At 36.1% G+C, this 24,435-nt stretch overlaps 1 protein-coding gene across 8 annotated transcripts in view; it reads right to left on the minus strand.

The window, feature by feature from the left end:
- Window positions 1-493: 493 nt before the first annotated feature.
- The window catches only part of SNTG1 (syntrophin gamma 1), a 367,033-nt gene continuing 343,091 nt past the window's right edge, over window positions 494-24,435 (minus strand). For 4 of the 8 annotated variants that reach the window (XM_054817571.1, XM_054817569.1, XM_054817568.1 and 1 more), the window contains 2 exons: window positions 16,698-16,808; window positions 494-6,892 (listed from right to left, as the gene is read on the minus strand). In XM_054817571.1, the coding sequence (XP_054673546.1) occupies window positions 6,734-6,892; window positions 16,698-16,808 (270 nt within the window). In that variant the 3' untranslated portion in view covers window positions 494-6,733. The remainder of the gene's footprint in view (window positions 6,893-16,697; window positions 16,809-24,435) is intronic. The other 4 variants (XM_054817565.1, XM_054817564.1, XM_054817567.1 and 1 more) reach the window with 1 other exon arrangement.

Below are 24,435 nucleotides of genomic sequence, written 5' to 3' on the forward strand. Positions count from 1 at the left end.
CAGGCCCATGTTCATTCCAACCAACACTAACCAATTAAATGTCAATGGTAAAATAATCATCTGGTTGTAGGTGAGCTTCATAGCCAAGAGGAGAGGTGGCTATCTCCAAAATCCTAGTTAGACTTTAAGAGGGTGACATGCCTTGTGGAAATGATCATACAAGTAAGGAACCGTCATTGTTTCTATTAAATAAACAGTTGAAGATGGTGTTGGGAAATAACTTTTTACCACCCCAGGTTCTTCAAGTATTTTCTTGATCTCTCAGACTTGGCTTTCAACAATATAAAACTCATACACTGTATGACTGAATGCAAAAGATTAGTTAAAAAAGTATTTATTTTCTATTTTTTTTCTGTTATGTTCCATTACAAAAAGAAACAAAACAAAACATAAACAAAACATAAACAGAAGATAGCATTTTATTAGTGATACATTAATGAGCTTAAACAACTAGGTGACATATGTTTGTCACAAATACATATTACAAACAACCACAAAACCATAACTAAAATTTAAATAAATAATTTTAAGTTTTTTCTTAAATTTTTAATATTTATAAAATATATAGCACTTTCTATTACATTTTTTCAGTCATTTTTATCCATAACAAATTAAAACTTATGACATATATTGCAAATATGCTAGAGGGATAAGAATAATTAAAAACCCAAAGTTCCTGGAGGTATGAAATAGTAAATTGGTTAATGTTTATCAATTTATTATCGTGTATCCAGATTGTGCATATTCTGCAAAAATAGCCATTTCTTCAACTAATATACATATTTTTCTTTATAGTAGTATAAGTTTTTAAATGTAAAGCTTCACGGATTTATGCTTCTGTTTTATACTTGTGCCTAATATGTAACTTCCATTAATATATATACTGAATATCTTCCATTAGTATATACTAATATATACATACACACACACACACACACACACTATGCATTATATATTAGTATATACTGAATAATAAAAGAATTTCTATAATATATAGTTGGGATTCTTGTGGAGAAAGTTGCTGAAAGTGGAAGGCATGTATACCATAGTGAAAACTGACTAGGTTATGTAAATGAAATCGTTTAGTTTTACATTGTTCCATTTTTTTCTTTTTTACTAGATTATGTAATATACTGTAATAATATACAGAATCCAAACAGAAATCTCTTTTTATTCCAGTATCCCTATGCTTTTCTCTACGATTCCAAGAGAATGTGAACCACTATCTCTGCTAAACTTCCTGAAAATTGAGCCAAGCAAGTAGAAATGTGCTGACATTAAAGACCTTATTCCAGGAAATACTAAAATTGCACTTAAGAACTCTCCAAGACAGGAAAGCTCTTAAGCTCAGATGTGACTTTATTTGCTTTAACCTGACTGTTACTCACACACTCAGGCACTCTTACTGGTACACGGACGCCCTTGCCGTAATCCTTAATGCTGTCCCCTGACTGCATACGAGGTTTAGAGGCTCTGTTATGTAGCTGAGACTACAGGTTAGCCATTTGTCTGAGCAACGGGGTGAGGAGACGGGGAATTGTGCTTGGGGACCTCAGAGCAAATATTCAGGTGTGTATTTGCTGTAGATGGGAGAAAGATGCAGCAGGGAGGGGGCTGACCAGCATGGGGCAGCCTGCCTGCAGTCAATACTGTCCCGGTGTGGTGAGGGAAAAAGGTGTTGCAGAATAACCTGCCCTGGGCACCCATCAGCCTTCTTCAGCTTCATCCTGCCCCTCGCCGCAGCACAGCATCCCTCTTCAGGCGCTAAGCTCTGGCGGGCTACGCTGTGAAGCTCAGCTTTCCACGGTCCTTCAAGCACCCACGGTGCACGAGCAGCAGCCGCTGCAGAGACAGAACCAGCTGGCACCAGGAGCTGGCAGCCTCGCTGTTAGCATCTCAGAGGGGTTTTCTTTCCTCTGGACTCATTTCTGAAATGGCCACATGGTCTGAAAGCCCATCAGGACCTGGAACTCATATAGGTGTGATGCTTATTTAGTTTCATCCTAAAAACCCAGTTCGTGTGCTTAAAGACAGCTCTGTGATATGAAGACTAGCACGGTGAGTGGCAGCAGGCAGGAGCCTGGCTTCAAAAGCACGTTCCTGATAAAATGAAAACAGAAACACAGAAATACCTCGAACTCCTTAGAGAGACACGCACACGCACGCACCTTCAGAGATCCTAAGCACGTTCCTGCCTCGTATTTCCCTCTTGAGAGCCTGAAGTCCTACCTTAGGTATCTAAGAGAGGTACTTAAATTTTGGGAGCTTGAGTGTGCCTCTCATGTTTCTCATCATGCAGAACTGGTAAGAGGTGCGAGTCCAAAGTACGGACTCATAATTGCCTGAGGTCGAACATTTTAAAATCAGCTTAAACTTTTTTTCAGACTCTACACTTTCTCAGAGACCAGACTCTGCAAGGAAATGGAAAGTGCAATACAAGGATTAGTGTTTAGTATTAATAAAATTACATTTTCCAAAAGGTTCCTTGGAATTGCCATACCAGGATGAAAACTGGTCTTTCTTTTTGGCATAGGGAATACTTGACGGTACTTAGACAATATGCAGCAATGCTGCTAAATTTTTAAGGGCAGCAACTGTACATTCACAAGATCTTCAGTTTTTTTAATATTTTGTTTGATGTAAGAAACATCTTAAGGCATGGAATAAAGCAAATCACATTTAAAGTCATAGGGTGCAGTACTGACAACTACCTACTCGTGTTTAACTGTCCACTTTGATGTGTTCTGATAAAGTTTATGCACACAAAGTAAATAAAAATATTTTTGTGGAATCAAGGACTAATTGGGAAAAGAATATTTTTCATTATTTTCATCTCAAAGCATATTGATACTGTATATTATTGGTTTGCATTTTTGTGAATTCTAGTTTGAATAGACAAAACTTCAAATTACTCATTTTAAAAAATAACCCACTTACAACTAGTTTGTCTCCACAATCTTTTTGCTGCACTTAATTAACAAAATAAAATGGCCAACATTTAAAAGTATCCTGATTTTTATTTCAAAGGTGCCTTTATGCTGGAATGCAAAGCTCTCTTGAAAATCTGGAACTGTATTTTTAAACAGATGTAGGAAATGAAATGCATTCATTCACTGATGAAATCCAGAATAGCATGTATTCAAATCAGTAACACTTTCATAATAAAATTAGGCTAACGTGATAACCTAGCATATGGTTAGTTCTGTGAAGGTCAGATCATCTAAAATTTCCATCATAAAGCAAAGCAAATTGAACCAAATATATCTAGCTATACTTAAGAGTACATATTTTTGGTATACTATATAACAACACTTCAATAGGCACAGTACTATAAAGAATTTTTTTATTAAACTTATTTAAGAATATCATGACATAAAGAGAACAAATTACATTTTATGCTATGGGTTGGTTGGTTTGCTCTTTTTTGTTGAAATACTGGCTTTCACTTGCATACAGATTTTTAGCAAAAGCTGATAGTTTATTACAATTGTGTGTTTTCATTGTCAGTGGGCTGTGTTGACTTACAAAATACTTGTATTCATTATATCTTATGTGTGAAACGAGAGGCTGCAACATAAAGCCTGGGTTTCGACATGTGTGTATGAAGTTCACTATCCTTTAAATGGGAATCTACTGTAGGTATTTAAATGAAATACAAAACCATTAAATATGTTTGCAAATTATATTTTGCTATTTCAGGATTAGTTATAACACAGAGTTTAAAATTTTCCCTCTTTGGTTCAAGGCTGAATTTCTAACCAACTTGCTCTAAAAGGGCAAGCCAGGATGTAGAGTCACCTCTGAATATTCTGTGAGTTCAGTGCACAAACCCTTGCTGCATTTAAAAAAACAACACTGACTTGCAGTCAAGCCTATGGTATTTTATATTCTCAAAACATCACTTTTATCTTCATGAAAATAAAAGTGTTGATTAAGCCCCACCAGTTTAGCCTCTTCAAAATATAGGGGCTTAGAAAAACAAATAACCAAAATCAATTTACAAACTAATGTTGTCTCTTAAATGTTGTGTATTTAACGCCCAGTTGCAAAAGCCTTGTTGATGAATACAGCAGCTCTACAAACAGAATACTCAACAGAGATCTCTCTGTCAGGATAACCTGGTGGAGTCCCAAAAGTTCATGTCATTAGCTCAGCTCTGTATGAGGAGCATTTTCTTTTGAAATTTTTTTTTTCAGGGCTTTCGTATCATGGAGTCCCTTAATCTGCAGCAATTTGCAATGACATACTTTCTGCTAGTTTGGGTAAATGTTATGTTCATTTAAGGACATTAAACAACGTCCCTTAAACGACTCTCAGTTTCAGTGGTACAACTGTGCATACAACACGAACGGGTGAAGGAAAACCATTCAGCTAGCAGCTGATTAGTTTTAGATTCTGCTGTTAGCAGCAGAGCACTTACTGAGGCGTTAGCACATGCCAACACTGTGATAGCGGAATGCCACAGCAGCGCACCAAAAGGAAGGAGATGATTCGGGAGCACAGAGGAGGAGAACTGTCATTAAGAGATATCGGGCTTCTGTTTTCAGCGTTGTCAGTGCTCTGTCAAAATTCGTGTTTCCAGTATATGCTTTCTTGACAAGGACCATGCCTGAGTTACCGTCGTTAAACCCCTTAGACTGTCGTAGCTTTGGATTCAAAACATCCAGGGCTTGTACTCTCCCAGGGACAAATGCGAGATCCCATGGTAGTTTTATGTGTCGTTCAGAGACATGCGACCTCCTTATTTAGGGACAATTCATATAAACAAACACACAAGGATGACTATGAAGATGTTGGATGTTGATGACACTTAAAGCATTTAATAGCTGGATTACAACATCATTCCGTTGTATTTAGCATGGAAAATAAATGGGTAACCCTTGGAGGTGTACTAATAAGAAGTAAGCATGTACTGAAAGTCATTTTAAAGTGATAAAAGAGTCCTCAGAAAATATATTTTCAGATTATTTGGAACTATTATCAAGTGAGATCAGCTATACTTCAAGGCAAGGATACTCTCACACACATAAATCCAAATATTTCTCATGCAAAGCAAAAAAACAGAGACACGATTTGCCCCTATATTTCATTTATCTTTTGTCCCTGCCTTGCATTTTGAATTGCTCCCATTTTGAAAAAACTTTCCTCTGGCTTCACTTTTGAAGCTTTAATTATCTTAATACGTAGAAACGGATGTGACAGAATTAGTCTTTCTGCTAAACAAGGCAGATTGTGTCCATAACCCTTACCTGCTGCGTGCTTCTATAACAAGTCTAAGTGGGGAAAAAAAAAAAGATAGTTTTGATTTCAATATAATAAACAGAAAGCCACAAAGTACTATTTAAAATGTTATGCACACACTGTAGCTGCACTAACTGTTCTTTCTGCAGTTTTTTAGGTTCTCTTATCCTGTCTGGCAAAAAAAAAACCCTCACCTTTTCTATTGTTCCAGATATATCCCACACACGCTCTCACCATTTTTCCATCTTCACTGATGTGCGTAATAGCACAAGATTAAAACATTTTGAAAAATTATATTTCAATAAAGTTATTAATTTTAAATGCACAACTCCCTCAAATTTCATCATTAAATGATACTCTGGAACTAGTATGTGGTCCAGACTGATGTAACATTCTTAACATACAAAGACATTATGCATTCTGTCATCTATTCTTTAGAGGCTATTTAACTTATTCCTGTCTTTTACTAACAATATATAATAAAAAAAGAAACTATTAAGAATTCAAAGGGTGGACTCATTTTTCAAGCATAATGTAGAATGTCTATTTTGTTGAGAGCCTGAGTGGCACTGAAGTTCTACTTATGATGTGAAATCAAGGTTAAACATGGAAACAATATATTAGGTAGATTGTCTCTGAAACAAATTCAACAGCTAAGTGTTGTGAACAAAGACTATTAGATTTACATAATTTAACTCTTGATCAAAAAAAAAAAAGGAGGAAGTATGCACTTGCACTTAATTTGTGTTTAAAATTAAATTAATATAACATTATATTTACTTGAAGAAGAGGGACTTATGGGAAGCTGTTTTGCTTTTTGTGGCTTTTTTTTTTTTTTTTTAACATATCAGTCCGATATGGCTATATCTTCGTTGTTGGTTTTTTTAGACTAAAGGATCAAAATAGAAAAAGTAGCATGACTCCATGTATGGACACAAGTATGGATTTACAACGGTGCTTAAAGTGCTTCCTTATTTGAGGAGATGCTTACGCAAATGCCTTTTCATGCTTATCTCCTTGTCACCATGTACTATATGCTTGTTGCTTGCTCTTATGTCATTTATAATATAATGATAGGGTATTAATTTCATACTCAGAGTTTAGTATATTGTCATAAAAAACATCTGAAAACAGGAAAATGACAATTCTATTTGTGTATTATTACAGCAATTTGAAAATTTTATTAAATACTGAAGTGCTTCGTCATTTATTCCTTTGCTTCCAGTGTTGCTTAAAGCACTATGTAAGTACAAATAGATCATACTAAAAGCATATCCATCCTATTCTGGGGTTTCGACTAGGATTATTTACTGATGTCTTGCAGAACAGAGATGAATTTATGATCCCACGTGACCATTTATCTGCTGATGCTGCAAGATGTCTTGCCTCCAGGTTGGTTTCCATATACATGGTTCACCAAAGGTCTACATCTTATGAATATTTATACATTGTTATGTCTTGTTGTTAAGTGGCAGTGCTGCAATGTGAGATGTCAAGTAGTATACTTTAATTTGCCAGTACCAGAAGTTGTGGGAACTGCAGAAGCTGTGGCTTGACTGCCCACATACAAAGGGTCCAAACAAGCCACTTTGGCTGCAAAGAATGAGTGGATACAGTGAAGGACTGCAAACAAGTTGGAAAACTCCAGCTCCTGGAAGTGAAAACAAAAAGATTAAACATGAAACAAAACACCTCACAAACATATACCCAGGAATGAACTGCTATTCAAGTAGAAATAATCTTAATAATTTGATGTAATTCTGCTATGTGCCTGACAATTCTCCATTACAGGGACTTGGACATTGAGCTATCCCCATTCAGTAAATAATTGTTTGGAGGCTAAAATGGACAAATTTCTGCGTTAAGTGCCTCCATAGAAATATATGACACCATATAATACTTTTTTTTCCCTCAGGTTAATGCTAATCTGGCACTTTTGCAGGTTAATTTTGATAGAAATTGGATGACTGCACTATAACAGTCTACACATCTCTGGACTACTACTGTACACCCAATATACCCACAAAGATCAATAACATTTAGTTCCACATATGTTACATTTGTTCATCACATCAGCTCACGCTGGTAGCTATTGTCATACCTGTGCTGATTCTTTAATAAAAAAAAAAAAGAAAAAATGCATTTTCAAAAAGTGCTACTATCACACAGTGATATTCTGGATCTGTTTCCATTGAGAGGTTTACTGTTATTGGACCAAAAAAAGGAACAGACTCCGTGTTTTAAACTCATTAGCAATATTAGACAAAGTCCTTTTTCTACTTTAATTTACATTTCTTTATAGCTCCTCAGCATATTCCTGATTAGACTAGTTGGGACTCTTTTAGACACCACTACAGAGGAAATAAATAAAAACTACATTTTTTTACATATATAAATTTGTTCCTTTGTGTCTAATTTACTTTAGCTGATCAATCTTTTTTAGGTAATCTTCAGTATGTGTTTTTGGAGTTGGCATTTGATCAATAAATATCTGTTGTATTTGAAAGCAAATACTGAGGTATTTGAACACTTATAAATGTGGGATGGTGGTGCAGAGTTGCCATCATTCTGCTTTGATTCACTGCCTATACAGATTTCTACATTGTAATATGAAGCCGGTAACAGATATCTGTGGTATATTCTATTTGTCTTTCTTTCCAGCACTGGTATTTCCAGGCTATGTACTACCAAGGGTTTTGCTTTTTTGTTTAGAAGAATATTGATAATGTTGTATATTCAACAAAAATTGCTAAGTCTCTCCAAATTATATTAACCTGCAATTTTCTGCATCTTGAGATTTCCTGGAAGATATTGCTTCACGTAATTCATGGAGACATTCACAAATCCCTCATGTGTGAGGGGGAACAACTGCCCGAAAGCAGACAGCTGCATGTGCAGAGTGTCCAGTGATGTACTGATTGCGGGGAGCTTTGTTCAGCTCTCTTAAAACCTGAGCAGATGTCCTTTGGACATGCTCAGGAATGAATTTTTAATATCCCAAGAGCCTCTTTAAACTCCCCTAGCTACCAATTCTCAATGAAGAAAATAAAGTTTATACCAAGTTTCACAAACCTGCCATATGTGTCCATTTAAAGAAATCTGTTTAGAGACATTTTCATTCTTAAACATTGGGGGAAGGGCAATTTTATCACTATGACAAAGGGGGTTTTTCCCCCTCAAATTTCAAAATAAGTAAATGCATCATGGATAGGAAAGCGATGGAATTTCAAAGATGTGGAAAAATGAATTACAGAAGATATTTCAGAATAAGAACTATCAATCATTCAAATTAAGTTGCTTTTCTTTTAACCCCGTTTTATTAATATAATATTATTTATCCTTCTGGTGCTATAAAAATAAAACTGAAGCTTAAGATGAGAGAATACATATTTAGTAGAAAATCGAAATATTTGTGCTATCAATTTTGTGTGTTTTCTGTAGAGAGGCTACATTTCCCTCTATGTCTGAACAGGGCAAGCCTATTAAGACAAATATTACAGTCTGAGAATTGTTCAAGTCAATTAGGTAATCCTACCAGCTGAAAGTTCTTGCTGTCATAATTATGTCTCCTGGACACTGAATTTTCACACTGTATTAATATAATTATTACCAGCAGTTATCACAGGTGTTTCTGCAACAGTAACACATTGGGAAGATCCATTGCTCAATGGACCTTCAAGGAAAATGGGTAAAGCAACAGAACAGCCTCTGAAGGTCCCATTGGTTTATTGTTACTGGTAGTAATGACGCAATGCAGAAATTACTTTGAATGCAAAGACAAGCACTAAGAAGTCAGCAAATGCTAGATTATTATTTGCTGTGAAACATTTTTCCTATTTCAATGTAGGCATGCATATTTAACTAGAAATTAAAGCAATGTGAAACACAGTAGGCCGATTGGTATGCGGTGCGTACATACAGGCCTGATTAATGGCGGCAGCTCAAATCGCAGGAGCCTGATTGATGGGAACGGGATCCGTCAGGAGCACCACTTTTCTGGCAGATTAGCCTAGTTGCAAGGAAGCTTGATGAACAGATAAGGCTTCATGTGGAGCTACTGACAGATAAAACATTCCCTCACTTCTGCTGAGAACTTGCACTTTTAGCTGCCCACAGGTCTGTACTGCTAGCAGATGGAGAGGAACCCACAAGCTTTTGTGCATGCCTAGCCATCCCTGGCTGTTTTCACATGTAGTTTGTCATTAGTCATCCTCTTGTCTGAATACGCTTTCATCTAGCAGGGTATTGTGTATTGCACACCCATCTTCAGATGAAGTTTCAAATAAACAACCAGGCAAACCCTACGAAACCTGAAGAAATATGTAGTGAAGCTATTAAAGTTGCTACCAGTAGGGAAAAGCAAATGCTCTGAATCCCCAAAAAGCAAAGAAATCCAAACTTAAGCCGCATCTGTTTGTCCATGCACAAGTACACAATTGACTATTGTTCCAATTTCCAGACTGTTGTCTGTATACCTCAGCTAAGACCCTGCTCTCCTAGGAATATCAGTGTACTCTCTGGTCTTCAAATTGTCTTTCTAAGCTATCTCTTGATCAAACTACTCTCACCCTACATTGTTGTCATTATACCAGACATTTCCAGATTATTAATCTGAACATTCACAGTTTCTGCTGAGGACAATGCAAGTGAGCAGAAAGGTATGTGAGAAAGATGCAGTCACTGAGCACGGTCAGAAGTGTATGGGAATTCTAGTAACCTTTCACAAAGAAAGTCTGGATTGAAAGGAAGGAAATGGAAAGAGAAAACAGAAAGAAAGGGCTCCCAGATGAAAAAAAAAAAGCACCAAAAAAACCCAAACAAAAACCCCATTATTGCATTATATTAATGTGATACAACTACATAAACAATACATCTACCAAATCAAGCAATTGTGGGTTTGTAAGTATTCATGATATCTTTTCTTTCATCCATGTATGAACTGTTGATATGAGAAGATATTTGTTCTTTCATCAAATGTGATGTTACATGGTCCCTCTATATTAGCATAGAATCTCACCTAAAATAATATTAAACAGATAATCCATATGCAAGACATGGAGAAACTAAAAATTGAATCACACAAACCTACACAGGTCAGAAATCTGAACTCAGAATGCAGTCACTGCTATTGAGCAATCACTCTGTAAAAATCCTAAGGATGTATACTTAAAACCCATTTAAAGATGATATTCTAAATTTGAAGAACACTGTAATGCTCACAGAGAAACCATCAAGGCTAAGAACAGGGATTAATTTAAAATTATATTTTGGAGAATATACTTGAAATGATCAGAAATGTCAGTCTGGAAAATGGTGTAAGCATTTATCACGGCACCTTGCAACACTTGAAAATGAGCATTTTGTTCACACTACATCAGCGCTAATTAAGGTTATTTGTCTTATTTTAGATTTGATTTCTACACAAGATAATTTCAAGTACAAATTAATTGGTATTAATTGCTATTAAGGTTGTATTAACTAATAAGTATTAATGCTAAATCTTTGAAGTTACACTTCTTCCTTTGCTGATACCATATTTCTGTCCTCTTCTGTTCTCCATATTCAAATAGGCAAAGATAATTGACTGGATTTTCATCATGATGTGCTGATTTTTGTATTCACTTTGGTTTTGTAACACTCAGCTTAGGGGTTCGGCTAGTCTGTGAACAAAAGCTAACCTGATGCAGCACAGTTGTGCAAACTCTCCTGAGTTTTTCTGACATAACTGTTGAGCTGCAAAAAAGCCCTGCAAGTCAAGAAAGGTGAAAGCACAAACCGAATTGTATCTTTTGAGTTATACATATGTTTTATAAGGCACAGATACTCTCAGTTCACAGAAATTACTGATTGTGCATTTACTTACAAAATTCAAATGGAAATTACGTGTAATAAGAAAAACAGCACTGATGCTGATTTTTATATACATTACATACTCCTATGTTTGGGACCATATATATATACACACACACAATGAAACAGGATATCTTACAGATCTAAGAATTTTCATTTTTTTCAGAAAAATATAAGGCAGTTTCTATTGTGGCTGTCCAATACTTAGCCAGGTAAAATTGAAGAGCACAGCACTCTGAGTTTATTACAGTCCTAAGACTGTGTTAGCCTCTGGAAGATGCTGTGGTACTGGAGAGACACTAATGGATCATTAAACTATAGCTAAACAAGTGGGTAAACAGATAGATAACTAGATAGGAAGGTGCCTAAGTGAATCCCTTTGTGTCTTATAGACAAGGAGAAAGCTTTGCCCTTCTGTGCTTGGTTTTTTCAACCCATCCCCAACAGCTCAGTAAGAATGAAGGAGAGGGACTCGTAGGCTCCATGTTCTGCCAAGCCGACAGCTCTATTTTGTAGCTTTCAGTCAGAAAAATTCTGTCTGACTGTGCAAACTTGTGCAATATCTCCTGCTGAGTGACAGCTGGGAAATAACCTACAGATTGGAATGTCTAAGGGGTATCAGTGATTAATGTTGCCCCTAAGTGGTTTTCTTCTCAGAAACCACTTACACCTTGCCTTAGAGACCTTCAAAGCTAGGTGTTTGCATCCAGGCACTCTGCCATGGACGCACTGGTGTGACCTGTGGTAATTACTGTTCAGATTTTTCAGACTGGAATCGCTTAATTCTGTGAGGAAACACTTCTTTTATACTATGTTATATATCTCTATAGTAACACTATATTACTTACAGAGAAGCCAAAACCAAAAGCATCAGTACAAAGTCTACAGAAAAAAAAGGCAGTATCAGAGAGAATAATGGAAATGTTTGAATATCTTAAATTATATTCAGGCTGAAAACAAGTATACCTGGTTAAATTGTAACTAAATCCATCGCACATGTTTTGTGTCTCAAAGCATGCCATTTTGAATTTTTTAAGTCAGGCATGAAGTGCACTGTAAAAAATTGTGACATCATTATAAAATATTAGCTATTTGGTGTCAGTGAAGGACTTTCACTTAGAAATATAAACTGTGGTTGCAAGAGTGTTTATTAAAAAAAAAAAAGCTGACTCAAGAATGCATATGGTTCTGCATTTTTTCTCAAAAAGTACTTTTCCTACATTCTTCTAACATATATTCCACTAGAATACGGAGGAGATACTGGAACGTTACGTGACAGTATGGCTAAAACTTAAAATGCTGCTGCATAATTATTTTTTTCCAAGCAATGTCCATCTAAATATCTGAATATATTTCTAGAATAATAACAACAAATTTATCTAAACTTTGGATCAAAATTCAATAGTTAAGCACTCTGATACTCTTAATTCTCTAGATAACGCATAAGTGTTCTAAAACTAATGGATATTATCACACAGATACAACATGCCATAATCACACACATCTGGGATAGCATGAGATACACAAAACATGCAGCATTGTAAATGAAGGAAGACATTAAGCATTTGGATTTTGATAACTCATATTTTTACAGGAAGGAATTATATAGAATAATAGAATCATTTAGGCTGGAAAACACCTTTTAGATCATCAAGTCCAACCGTAAAGCTAACATTGCTGAGTCCACCACTAAACCATGTCCCTAAGCCTCACACCTACAAGTCTTTCATATACCTCCAGGGGTGGTGACTCAACCACTTCCCTGGGCAGCCTGTTCCAATGATTGACAACCCTTTCGGTGAAGATTTTTTTCCTCATATCCAATCTAAACCTCCCCTGGCATAACTTGAGGCCATTTCCTCTCATCCTATCACTTGTTACTTGGGAGGAGAAAACAACACCCACCTGGCCACAACCTCCTTTCAGGGAGTCGTAGAGAGCGATAAGGTCTCCCCTCAGCCTCCTTTTCTCCAGGCTAAACCACCCCAGTTCCCTCAGCCGCTCCTCATAAGACTTGTGCTCCATACCCTTCCCCAAATTCATTGCCCTTCTCTGGACACGCTCCAGCCCCTCAATGTCCTTCTGGTAGTGAGGGGCCCAAAACTGAACACAGCACTCGAGGTGCGGCCTCACCAGTGTTGAGTCCAGGGGGACGATCACTTCCCTCGTCCTGCTGGCCACACTAGTGCTGATACAAGCCAGGATGCTGTTGGCCTTCTTGGCCACCTGGGCACACTGCGAGCTCGTATTCAGCTGGTTGTCGACCATTATGAAAGCAATATTATTTAAAAAAAAAACCCCAACAACGGCAAAAAACCCCACAACCTATGGACAGAGCACCTGACATTTGCAAGGAGTAACTGAATTATAGTGCATTAAATACATTAAAACAACCACAACCAGAAAAGCTGATTCAAACTAGCTAAAGAGATATTCCATACCATATGATATCATGCTCAGTATATAAGTAAGGGAGTTGGCCCTAGTGGGGGTGACTCAGGAACTAGCTAACTAGTGGAGGTGAGTGTCTCAGGAACTAGCTAACTGTTGCTTCCAGGTGGTGAGCAATTGTTTTGTATATTATTATTGTTGTTGTTATTATTATTATTATCATTGCTATTATTATATTTTCTTTCTGTCCTATTAAAATGTCTTTATCTCAACTCATGAGTTTAACCTTTTTCTTTTCAATTCTCTCCTCCATCGCACTGGGGTGGGGAAGGTGAACGAACGGCTGTGCGGTTGTTTTAGCTTCCTGACAGGTTAAACCGCCACAACGTTCCCTCAGTGCTATACCTGAAACTCACAGATGGAGAAAAGTGGGTCTCAGAGGCAAGAAAAGCACAAGTCTTAGATCAGGTATGCACATGCCATAGCAGGCTCTGCATAGAGTGTGTTAGCGTTAATGACGAAGGGGAAAAAAGCACTCTCAGTTCTAGTGACTGTCCTAAGCTGGATCAAAGTTTCCTGCCATGCCCTGCTTCCTCATTACTGCTTGGGAATGAAGAAGTGAAGAACCCTAATATGGTGACACAATGGCTTCTCAGATTTTTGGTTTTGTTCTCAGCTGAGAGTTCTCATTTCATTGTATTCTGATTATTCCTCATGTAGTATAACTGGCAAAAAAGATATCTTTATGTAAAGAAAATGTTATGCTGTATTTCCCCTGCCAGCAGTGGGTCTCCAGGCCATGTGAAGCACAGAGCTGCATTTAACAGGTGATGATAGCTGTGGCCATGAATATTCATCACAACCTTTAACAGATGTTTTACAAAATTCTCATCATCTGATTCCAAATGAAGACTGCACACAGTATGCATGAAACTCAGCATTACAAGCATTTCTGAAAATCTGATTAACATTTCCTAATGACTAGAGATTTCCCCAAATAGCTATACCTCTAACTCTGTAATGCTAGTGAAGTTCAAAAAATAGAGCCTAGATTGTTCCACCTCTTCTTGTGCTGAATAGTGCTTTAAATCCATGAAAGGATTAAAGAATACTGAAGGAGCCTACCCATAGAATTTTAAATTAACCAAAACTGAAAAAAAATGACCCAAGAATCTTCACATTCATCTTATAGCCACATTTATCTATATTTCTTAGACTCAGCAACTTACTTCATATGTAAACAAATTGGAATGGACAGAAGTACTGCCTATAAATGCCATAGTACCTTCCAAAGACAATTCCATAATCTGACATTTTTTAATCAGGATATAATTTGTATGCTTTGATCACCAAGAAAATAAGTTAAAAGTATGAAATTTTGATTTCCAAATTGATCAATGTGAAAGTTTAAATTTATTATAAAGAGAATCAATCAAGGAACATGACAGCATATTAATAAGCATGCTAGCAAGTTTGTATAATGTTCTATCTTCATAAGGTAGAAGGTAGAATTTCTACCTTGATAAAAGGTAGAAAGATTAAATTTCCTAGAAATAAAGCTCTATTCAGTTTGAGTCAGAATAACAATAGGTATGATAAAGGTACCAGGAAATCTCCAAGGCTTATAAAGTGATTTTCATGACAGATTTAATTTAAAACATGAAAACATTGTGATGAAAACTATTTTTCTTCTTCAAAATCTAGAAGTCATAATCTGTTTTTACTTTAATTAAGTATTAAACATATATTCTAGTTTTACTGTAAAAAAAAAATCTGACACTGTCCCTTTCTTGGATTCTATGAAATTTCTTTAGTCCTAAAATCATGTATTAATATAATGGCAATAGCAGACAGATATAAAAATAATGACTTTAATCCTTCAGCTATATTTAGGAGCAAGATAAAAGTTTCCAATTATTTGCTTAAGAGAAAATCATCCTCATGACATTAGGTTGTTACATTTTCTTATTAGAGATGTGAAGAAATTTTGTACTATTAAAATAATTTCTGAAAGAAATCAAAAGTAAGAAAATATTTATCTTTGAGATGTAGTAGAATGTGAAGGTATTGAAAGCCACAGTCCGCCATATTTCATTGCTTTTGATTTAATGGGAGCTTTTACGTACCTTTATTGTATTGAGTACAACATTCAAAACCAAGTAAATAGCTGTTAGGTAGAAAATAATGAATGCCACACATAAAGAGACATGCAGGAAGGGAAAATAGCTGCTTAATGTAGTTATTTGCACTTAAACTCACGACTGCCCTGATATAATGCTTTTTTTCTTTACATACTGTGCACATGCTGAGCATATTTAGCCCTTTTAGACAACAATTTATTTAACTAGTTCCTTTCTGCTTATGGAACCATATTGTTATCATCACAGTCATTCAGCAATTTTCTCTCTGACATGGTCAGGAAAAATGGTATTGCAAATGCTTCAAAAGCAAGGCTTAAGGATGGCCAAGAAAATAGTATTTAGGTTTTCACAAAAACTGGGATTCTAGTCAAAAAGACCTTTGATTCAGACTCTAAGGCAGCTCCAGTTACCAAAGATCCTGGGAGATCACTTCTCCTCATGCACATCGGGACAGTAAATGCCCCATTCTCAAAAGACATGAATCAAACTAAGCATAAATCTCTTAGGGTTACTGTTTTCATAAATTAACTCTTGAATCAAAAGCACAATGAAAAATACAACTTCTCTGATTTCGAATCAGATAGGGATGAAAAGCTTCAGTCTTGTAAGAGAATATGTGTTTAATCCACACGTTTTTGCTCTGAGAAATAAAAACAGATTTTAGACCTTTGCTGGGTTTTGTCCCCAGGTTGACTTAAGGATATATTTTGCAACATTTCTTCATGATACAAGTATAGGGAGAAAAACAGGTTATTTAAACTATCAGCCAGCTTCATCAAAATGATAAAGAGAAGAGTTAGCAAACGTGGCTAAAACCATATATAGTGAGTCTGTTTTTTTATTATTTTTTAATGTAATTACACCTTTTAAAAAACTTTAAACTAGTAAAAATCCAAGCAATTGATTCAGTTTTCTTTTCTTGGAATTTCCTTGATTTTCTTTGCATTCTTTGACTTTGTGCATTAATCTAATTTTTCTAAGTATTTTAGTTTAATTTACTCCCCCGTTCTCCTAGCTGCTTTGATAGTTGCTTTTAATGTACATTGCATTTATAAAACAATGTATTGTTTTTACCTTTGCTTCAATTTGTTTAGTATCTTGGTTTTGGAACAAAAATTTGATTTTGCTCTTCCCATCATCTGAAGAACCTTTGAGCTGGGAAAACTTGTACCTCCAAAGTACAGCCTAGAGGAAAAAAAAAAAAAAAGAATTATAAAGAAATCTACACAAGCAAGTCAGTGTAGTTATTATTGAAAATTATATTAGAAATAGCTGATCCCCTTCCAAGGGAATTTTTAACCCCTCTATGGTACATAATTAAATCAATTTAGTGCTATGTGGTCTGATGTCCCCTTGATCACATGGATGTATTATACTTTGGCAGTGTTTGATTCAGATCAGTGAGACTACATTTGTGAAATTTTCTCTGAAATCCCTTTATCTATATTTAATCCTGATTAGAGAAAAAAAAGAGAGGGTTAGTAAATTCATTGTCATGCCAAAAACCAAAGAATTTTTTCCACTAATGATCTGTGGATTCCCTATTCCATCCGAAGTGATAACCTGTCACAGAAGTCTTCTCTTTTTCTTTCCACATTAAAAAATACAGTTGTATTAACATAAAGGACATATCAAATTAAAAACAAATACGATAAAATAATAAAAGGGAACCCTGTAATGAGAACTTATTTTGAGTTTCTTTATGAGAGTTCTAATCAGGAATTTGAGCAGATCATTAATTGTAAGCGTATCAGTGGTCATTCAAATAATTATAGTATGAATTATATTGTGTCTTGTTGAAAAAAAAAAGACAGATTGTTCTACAGAATAAACATGCAATTAAGAAATTTACGGCTGGCTAGAAAAACATCTAGTTTTTATATCTAATGTGGATTTATGTAGAAAAAATACATTTCAAACTACTTTGCTTAAAAGTGGAAAAGAGCTATTTTTTTTTTCTAAGACTTCAGCCTCATTTAAAGATATCTCCCCTCCCCCACCCCACCCCCTGATATTTTGAAGCATTAATAATTTTCATTGTTATTTCTATAGTATTTCACATTATTATAAGGTCATCCTCACTCACATTGCGTTGTTACTTTGAGGAGACATTAATTTCACATGCATCGGACAACATGGAACTTAAGGCAAGAAGTGCTGTTCCATTTTTTTTTGTCAAAGCGCTTGTAAATTAATTTCTCTCAGTGGCTTAGGATGACAGTTCCATCTGTGCCTTTCATTTATATCTATGAATGATTTAGAATGTAGTTGAAATTAAACAGAATATGAGGGAGGTCAAATTTTTAACTGTCCTACGTATAGGCAGGTCCTTTTGCTTCGGGATGTGTTGATTTATTTATATTAATGAGCTGGCAAAAATTTCTAACCTGCTCTAAGCTAAATAAATTTAGCTGTGTTTGTAATCATTGTAGTAACTTGAAGAAGAAGGGAAAAAAAAGGACAGTATCTTAACTGTGCACAGCACAAAAAGCTAGTGCTAGAATTATTTTCCAGTAGTTTAATTCAAGTTTGTAATTGTATATAATAAAAATTCTCTATATGTTTGCCCCTTCCACATAAAAAAATCCTAATCTCAGCACCACTTTCATTCTGTGTGTGTGTGACAGACAAGCTCCCATTTACTATAAACAGAGTTAAGGACATTCTGTTTCAGATAAACTAGAGGAATTTGGCAATTTGTGTGAAACTATATCATATTTGTTTCAAGCGATGTCCTCCTGAGCACACCAATCTGTGCTACAGAAAATAGAATAGCTTCCCTCATCTCTCAGCCTGTGCAATTCCTTTCACCTTGTTTGATCAATGATGTTTACTTATGTCCTGTAGATAGTGAGTTAAAAAACAAACCAAACCAACCTAGTATGCCATTCAGGTGGCCATACTTCCTACCTACATTGTAATCTCCTTTTTTTACAGACCTATGTAACTCAACAAATCTTGTCAGAAGAATAAGACCATTGCCTTTCTGCAGGAACAGCAAATCACAGCAAATCTATTTAAACATGCTGTTTCCTAGATGAGAAATGTAAAGGGCATTGATGGTCTCTTTATCCCAGAAAAACAACAATCAAAGAAACGATCATGTTTCTCTTCTCTGGCAACGTATGGGGATGCCAGGAGAGAGATGCAGCAGTAACAAGGACCCCTAGGCAGGCAGGTAGAATCCCAGGGTACCTGGCCTTATTCCCAATCAGATCAAGTTTGAGTGAAGATGAAGGATGTACAGAATTGCAGTACGTCGGCATTTCCCATGCAGCTTTGCCACTCACTTCATTCCCACTCAGAGGAAAGAGAATGACAGTCACACCACACCACATGCATGATTCAAGAACACACTTCAGTTTCTGCATAACATTGGTTTTGGAGAGCCCTGCTTAGCAATGGCTCTTACTTAAATACATTGCGAAATCAACTCTATAGTGTGGAAGGGACGAAATGCTTCTTGAGTCTAATCACAAGAAGACTGCACTTCTTCCATCAGGATATCAAAACAAGTTCCTAGAACTGACAGTTCAACAGCATACTTCACAGAGACTATTTAACACTCTCATCTAAAGTGTAAGGAATAAAAATGGCATTGACAATGCTTTAAATGATTGCCAAATGAAAGAACTATCTGTTTCTTTTGAGTGATCTTCAACAAATTGCACACATTTTTTTCCCAAAGATATCCACATGAAGAAGAGCTCTTTTTGTAAAAATAAGAGTAGGGAAATGTTGTGAGTTTTAAGTTATTAAGTCAGGAATATGAAGTATTTCAAACATTCAAGCTAGTTATCCTAGCTACTTCTTTTGTTCTAGAGAATTCCTGAATAACAGTTCCTTCATCCTCGTTTGAACTGGGATGTAATGTAATGTACCACACTACATTAGAAGTGTAACAACTAGCTTAAACTAGATGTCCAAATTCTAGATAGCTAAGATTGGATGAATTGGGTGAATGCCCAGTAAAGACCCATTTAATTCCTTGTCTCCCATGAAAGAAGCTGAAGTGCTGTCCTGTATACCCAGAACTGCACGTTTTGCATTTGTAGCAGATGCACAAGGTGATGAGAATGCTATGACCAGCAGTCAGATCGCTCTCTTAAAATACAGTATCTTGGGAACGCTGGGTTACTTCCTCTTGTGATTTCATGTTTTGGGTGTTCGTTTTTTTTTTTTCTTTTCATTTTCATTACTGCCAAATGCATAAGCAGTGAACAGGGACCACACCTATCCTTTCTCAATGACTGCCTCATAGCGCCAAAGTAGAAAGGAGAAGCAAGACCTACTCATCTAAGCACCCAGTTTCACAGAGATGTGTAGCTACAGCAATGACATGAACACGAGAGAGAGAGTTTCATGTATTGTTATCTTTCATGGTCCAGTGGGCTGACTTCAGTGTCACAGTGCTTGCTGTGGTGCCTGTTCTGAATTCTAATTTTAAAGGCTAATTCTCCTGCACTAAGAGTAGGCACCCTTGAGGATACCAATCCATACCACTGTGTCCTGGTTTTGGCTAGGATAGAGTTAATTTTCACAAGGAGCCAGGACAGGTGAGCCAAGCTGGCTGTGGGCTGTTCCATATCGTGTGATGTCATGCCCCCATAAACGGGGGCCAGTCAGGAAGGGGCGGGTTTGGCTTCGCTCCAGGATGGGCTGAGCATCCAGTCGGTCGTGGGATCGGTAAGTTGCTTCCTGTTATCACCCGTTGTGAACATTCCGTTATCAGTACTGCTGTTGACTGTTTCCCTCTCCCTTTGCTGTCCCAGTAACCGGTCCGTACCCCAGCCCGCGGGCTTTGCCTTTGTCTGCCCGTTCTCCTCCCCATCCTGCCGGGGAGGGTGAGCGAGCGGCCGCGGGGTGCTCAGCTGCTGGCTGGGGCTGAACCACGTCACACTGTTAAATGATTTGTTCATGTTTTTGAACCTCACAGTTCCTCAGAACCATTTGTTGAATGCTTGCCTCAGAGAGTTAAGAGATTAATATGGGTAGGATATAATTTTGTGGAAATGCAGACATATTTATGTATACATTGACTTCTAAGCAATAAGTACCTTTGTAAAACATGTTGGCTTTTTCACAAATTGCCAAAAAACTAAACATGTGTCACATAAATTATTCCTAAATCAGTTTTTATGAATTACCAAATATAAGCAGAAGTATTACTGGTTTGAAGGTGCAGTGTTACTGAGCTCAACACTCTATAACACATTTTAGTTAATAAAAGCAGCCTGTTCTCTTCAAGTGCTTTCCTTGTGTAATCCTCAGTAACTGTGTGTAACTTGCATCACTGAGAATATTTTACAGAAAGAGGTAAATTTTCATTTATCCTAAAATAGATTTGACAGGTGGACTGGTGGCAATTCCTTAAAATTCCTTTAAAGCATAAATCGCAACCAAATTAAAAAAGATCCTGGCATCAGTTACTCCTGAGGACCCTGAGACACTTCTCAAGTAGAGGCACACAACTTTATCATGCCTTGATGGAAGACCAAGATGACAACTCAGTATGCACTATTTATTGCCTTTAAAAGGGAACTCTCAATCCATGAGTAGAGACAGAACTTGTGAATAACAGCAAGCAGTCCAATTTAGAAACTGGGGACCAAGGTAATAGCATATACTGAAAATACCACCAGCTTCACAAGCTGCATAGAGTCTAGTGCGATCATGGAAAATCTGACATAGTTAATTCATGTTTTGAGAAACGCACTGTAAGAAGACCGTCTCATTGAACAAATACTGTATGTATCATGTATAACATTAAAAACAACCAATTATTATTCAGAGATCATTTACACTGCTTTTTACATTTTATACCATTTAATGAAATTAACTTCAAAGAATACCAGAATGCAATGCAAACAAATAAGCAGTGCAGACAAGCTGACAAATTAGATTTAAGACTTCTCTTGAGATGCTATTAAATTATTGTAATACAAAATCATCAAAAAGTGAAATCCTGTCAACGGAAATTAATAGGATTTTTTTCCCTTTGACATATCTAGGACCAAGATTCTCCACCGATACTTTTTAATGAGAAATATTTTATTTATAAGTAATCATCTAGGACTCATTTGTTCTAGTCTTTGTAACCAAATTACTGCCTAGTATCTTCTGCTGGTGTTATTTTGCTATAATTACCCAAGGATTCTCTCTGCCTGCATATTTTTATTTTATACATGGGACATAAATTCAATAAATAAATGGCACATTGAAGAAAAGCTATTGATTTCAGTATCTGTAATACTTTGCTGATGTTCCCCACAGTCACACAAATGAAGAAAATTTTATTGTTTCTATTCTTAGCACTAGTGCTAAATCTAGAACACATATTCTGCAAGGAACCTTAGAAAATATTTTCACATTCATATCATATGTCAGTTTGCCACTTGTTCCCATCATTTCAGAATCCTGGACTAAACTACATACAATTTTGATGCAATGTCATGAAACACAATCACTTTTGATCTAGATAATGATATCAGAAAGGTGGGAATGCATCATAATTATCTTAGTTCAGGGTATGATTGGGAGTGTTGGTTAGGGTTTTTGTTTTGTTATGGGTCAAGGAGCTTGATTTACCCTAAACTGAGATTAGACTATCAAACAAACACATAATAAATAGGTGTCTCTATATTTTTACTTACCATACTCTAAGGAACATGCATAGAAATACGAGTGTCTGACTAGTCCATGGCTCTGTGATAGCTCTATGATTTACCACGGATATACAGGGTGTTTTGCATTGGCACTAGGAAAGAAAAGCTGTATTTTGTCAACACGAGAATCTCCAAACAGAACAGAATTAATTTGTGTCCTATGGCTTCAGTGATGAACTATCTTTGATTTATTATTAAACAGTCTTGCCTCTTTTATATTGGATTATGCACTGTGGACCGATTCTATTCTTGCAAAAAGGCCACTTGCACTTAACGAACTTGTGAAACAGTGTTTGCACCACATACTGTAATGACATCATTTCACCTGCCAGCGCACATCATCAAATACAGGTTTTCTCTATATGTTCCATTGACATGAATCATACAGGTTTTATTATGTAATAGCAAAAGAAGTTTGGCCTTCAATAGGATGTTTGGAAAAAACCTGAAAGAGTTGGTCAGTGTTGTATAATGATTAGATAGCTAGATCTCAGACCACCTGTAAATGATAGAGTAAATAAAGAAACCACTTTTATTAAGGAAAGGATGTCAGAGGTCACTTTTCAAATAGTACTTTCAGCAAATCCCTTTGTTGCCTTTTCCATCACATCCTCAAAAAGCTGTAGCCGTACTTTTCCAACACTGTCTCCTGTTTTTTCTTGGTACTCTGACTGATTAAATCATTCTTCTGTTCAGCTTTTTAAGGCAATTTTTTATACAATGTATATTACAGAATTATGCTAAATTTCAGTGGACACCTTTCAAGCCAATTTTTTGTTGTCATCTAACTAAAATAAGTGATACTTCTACAAGTCAAACTAAATCAAGAGTAGATGCCTTACAGGTCCTTATTTTCAAGAATAAAAGTAGTTGGGTCTTCAGGCATCGGCGATACACCTTAATTTGGCTGTTTGTCTCACACCTAATTGAGAAAGATTGCATTCTTACAAAGTGACACTTTGTCCATACTGATAGCAGCAGTAGGGAATGGAGTAGGATTAAGATCTTGTTCATGCTCAGCTCTATTGTGTTCCTGATCTCTGGAGAGTGTCTTACTACAAAAGAATTATGGTCCAAGGCAATTTCCTTTGTCAACTGCTGTGGTTTTATAACTGTAAAGGGAAAGACAGAGGAGGACACAGAGGATAAAGAACAAAAATGAGACAAAGGAAAAAAGCAAGAAAGTCAGCCCTAATAAAATAACTGTTCTTGTCCATTACTGAAGTTACACTGAATGTTAAAAGACTGCAGTTTATTTGCTTAGTACTGATGGATGATCTACCAACATTTGTTTGTTTCTAGCTGCAGTACGTAAGACTGTATGAACCATGCTTGACAGCTTATATTAAAGTTACAGTAGTTGTTTGTTCAGCGTTTCAGTTTCTAAGCATGGAATAAATATTTGTTCACAACAGTTACTTTATTAAATCTCCACTTTGAAGTGAGCCTGGTTTCCGTCTGCCTTCTCTGTTACTGAACTTTGGATATCAAGGGGTTTTTACATGCTGTTTTATTTCAGTATGCTCTATGTGCATTAGCTGCGTGAAGAGACAGACCTGAAGATATGTATCCCCAGAAAACACGGCGTTTGTTCCTAAAGAAATTAAGAGAAATTCTGTTCTGCACTATTTAGTAGTCTTTTGGTATGAAATACAAATTAAAGATAGTTGCAATGCTATTTATTGTTTACAATGTATTCTCTTTTTTGATGAAGTGTGCAAAGTGTCTGCAAGAGAAGAGATGACTGGTACATTGAGCTTTGTTCATATGCACCTCATGGGCCATTACAGAGCCTTTTGTTACTTTGTTCTAGCATCACCATATAAGTCGGCAGCACTTTAATTTATTTTCAGTACTATAAAGGCTGATTTTTTTCTCATCTGACAAATATATATTTTTGACTGCTGCTTTAATGAGCAGTAAACGTGATGGAGTACAGACATAGCACTTTGCACAGGTAGGTATATTGCAATGTACACTCACACAAACACATACATATATTATTTGTACAAGCTATGATGCAAATATGCACATTATAGAAAACAATTTTAATCAATGACAGTAGAAACAGAAACATATATAACATACATATGTCTATGTATATACACCCATACACTTGAAGAGTAGACAATTTTTTTGTTAGAGGC

Source organism: Grus americana, chromosome 2 (genome assembly GCF_028858705.1).
Source record: "Grus americana isolate bGruAme1 chromosome 2, bGruAme1.mat, whole genome shotgun sequence".
NCBI classification, from domain to species: domain Eukaryota; kingdom Metazoa; phylum Chordata; class Aves; order Gruiformes; family Gruidae; genus Grus; species Grus americana.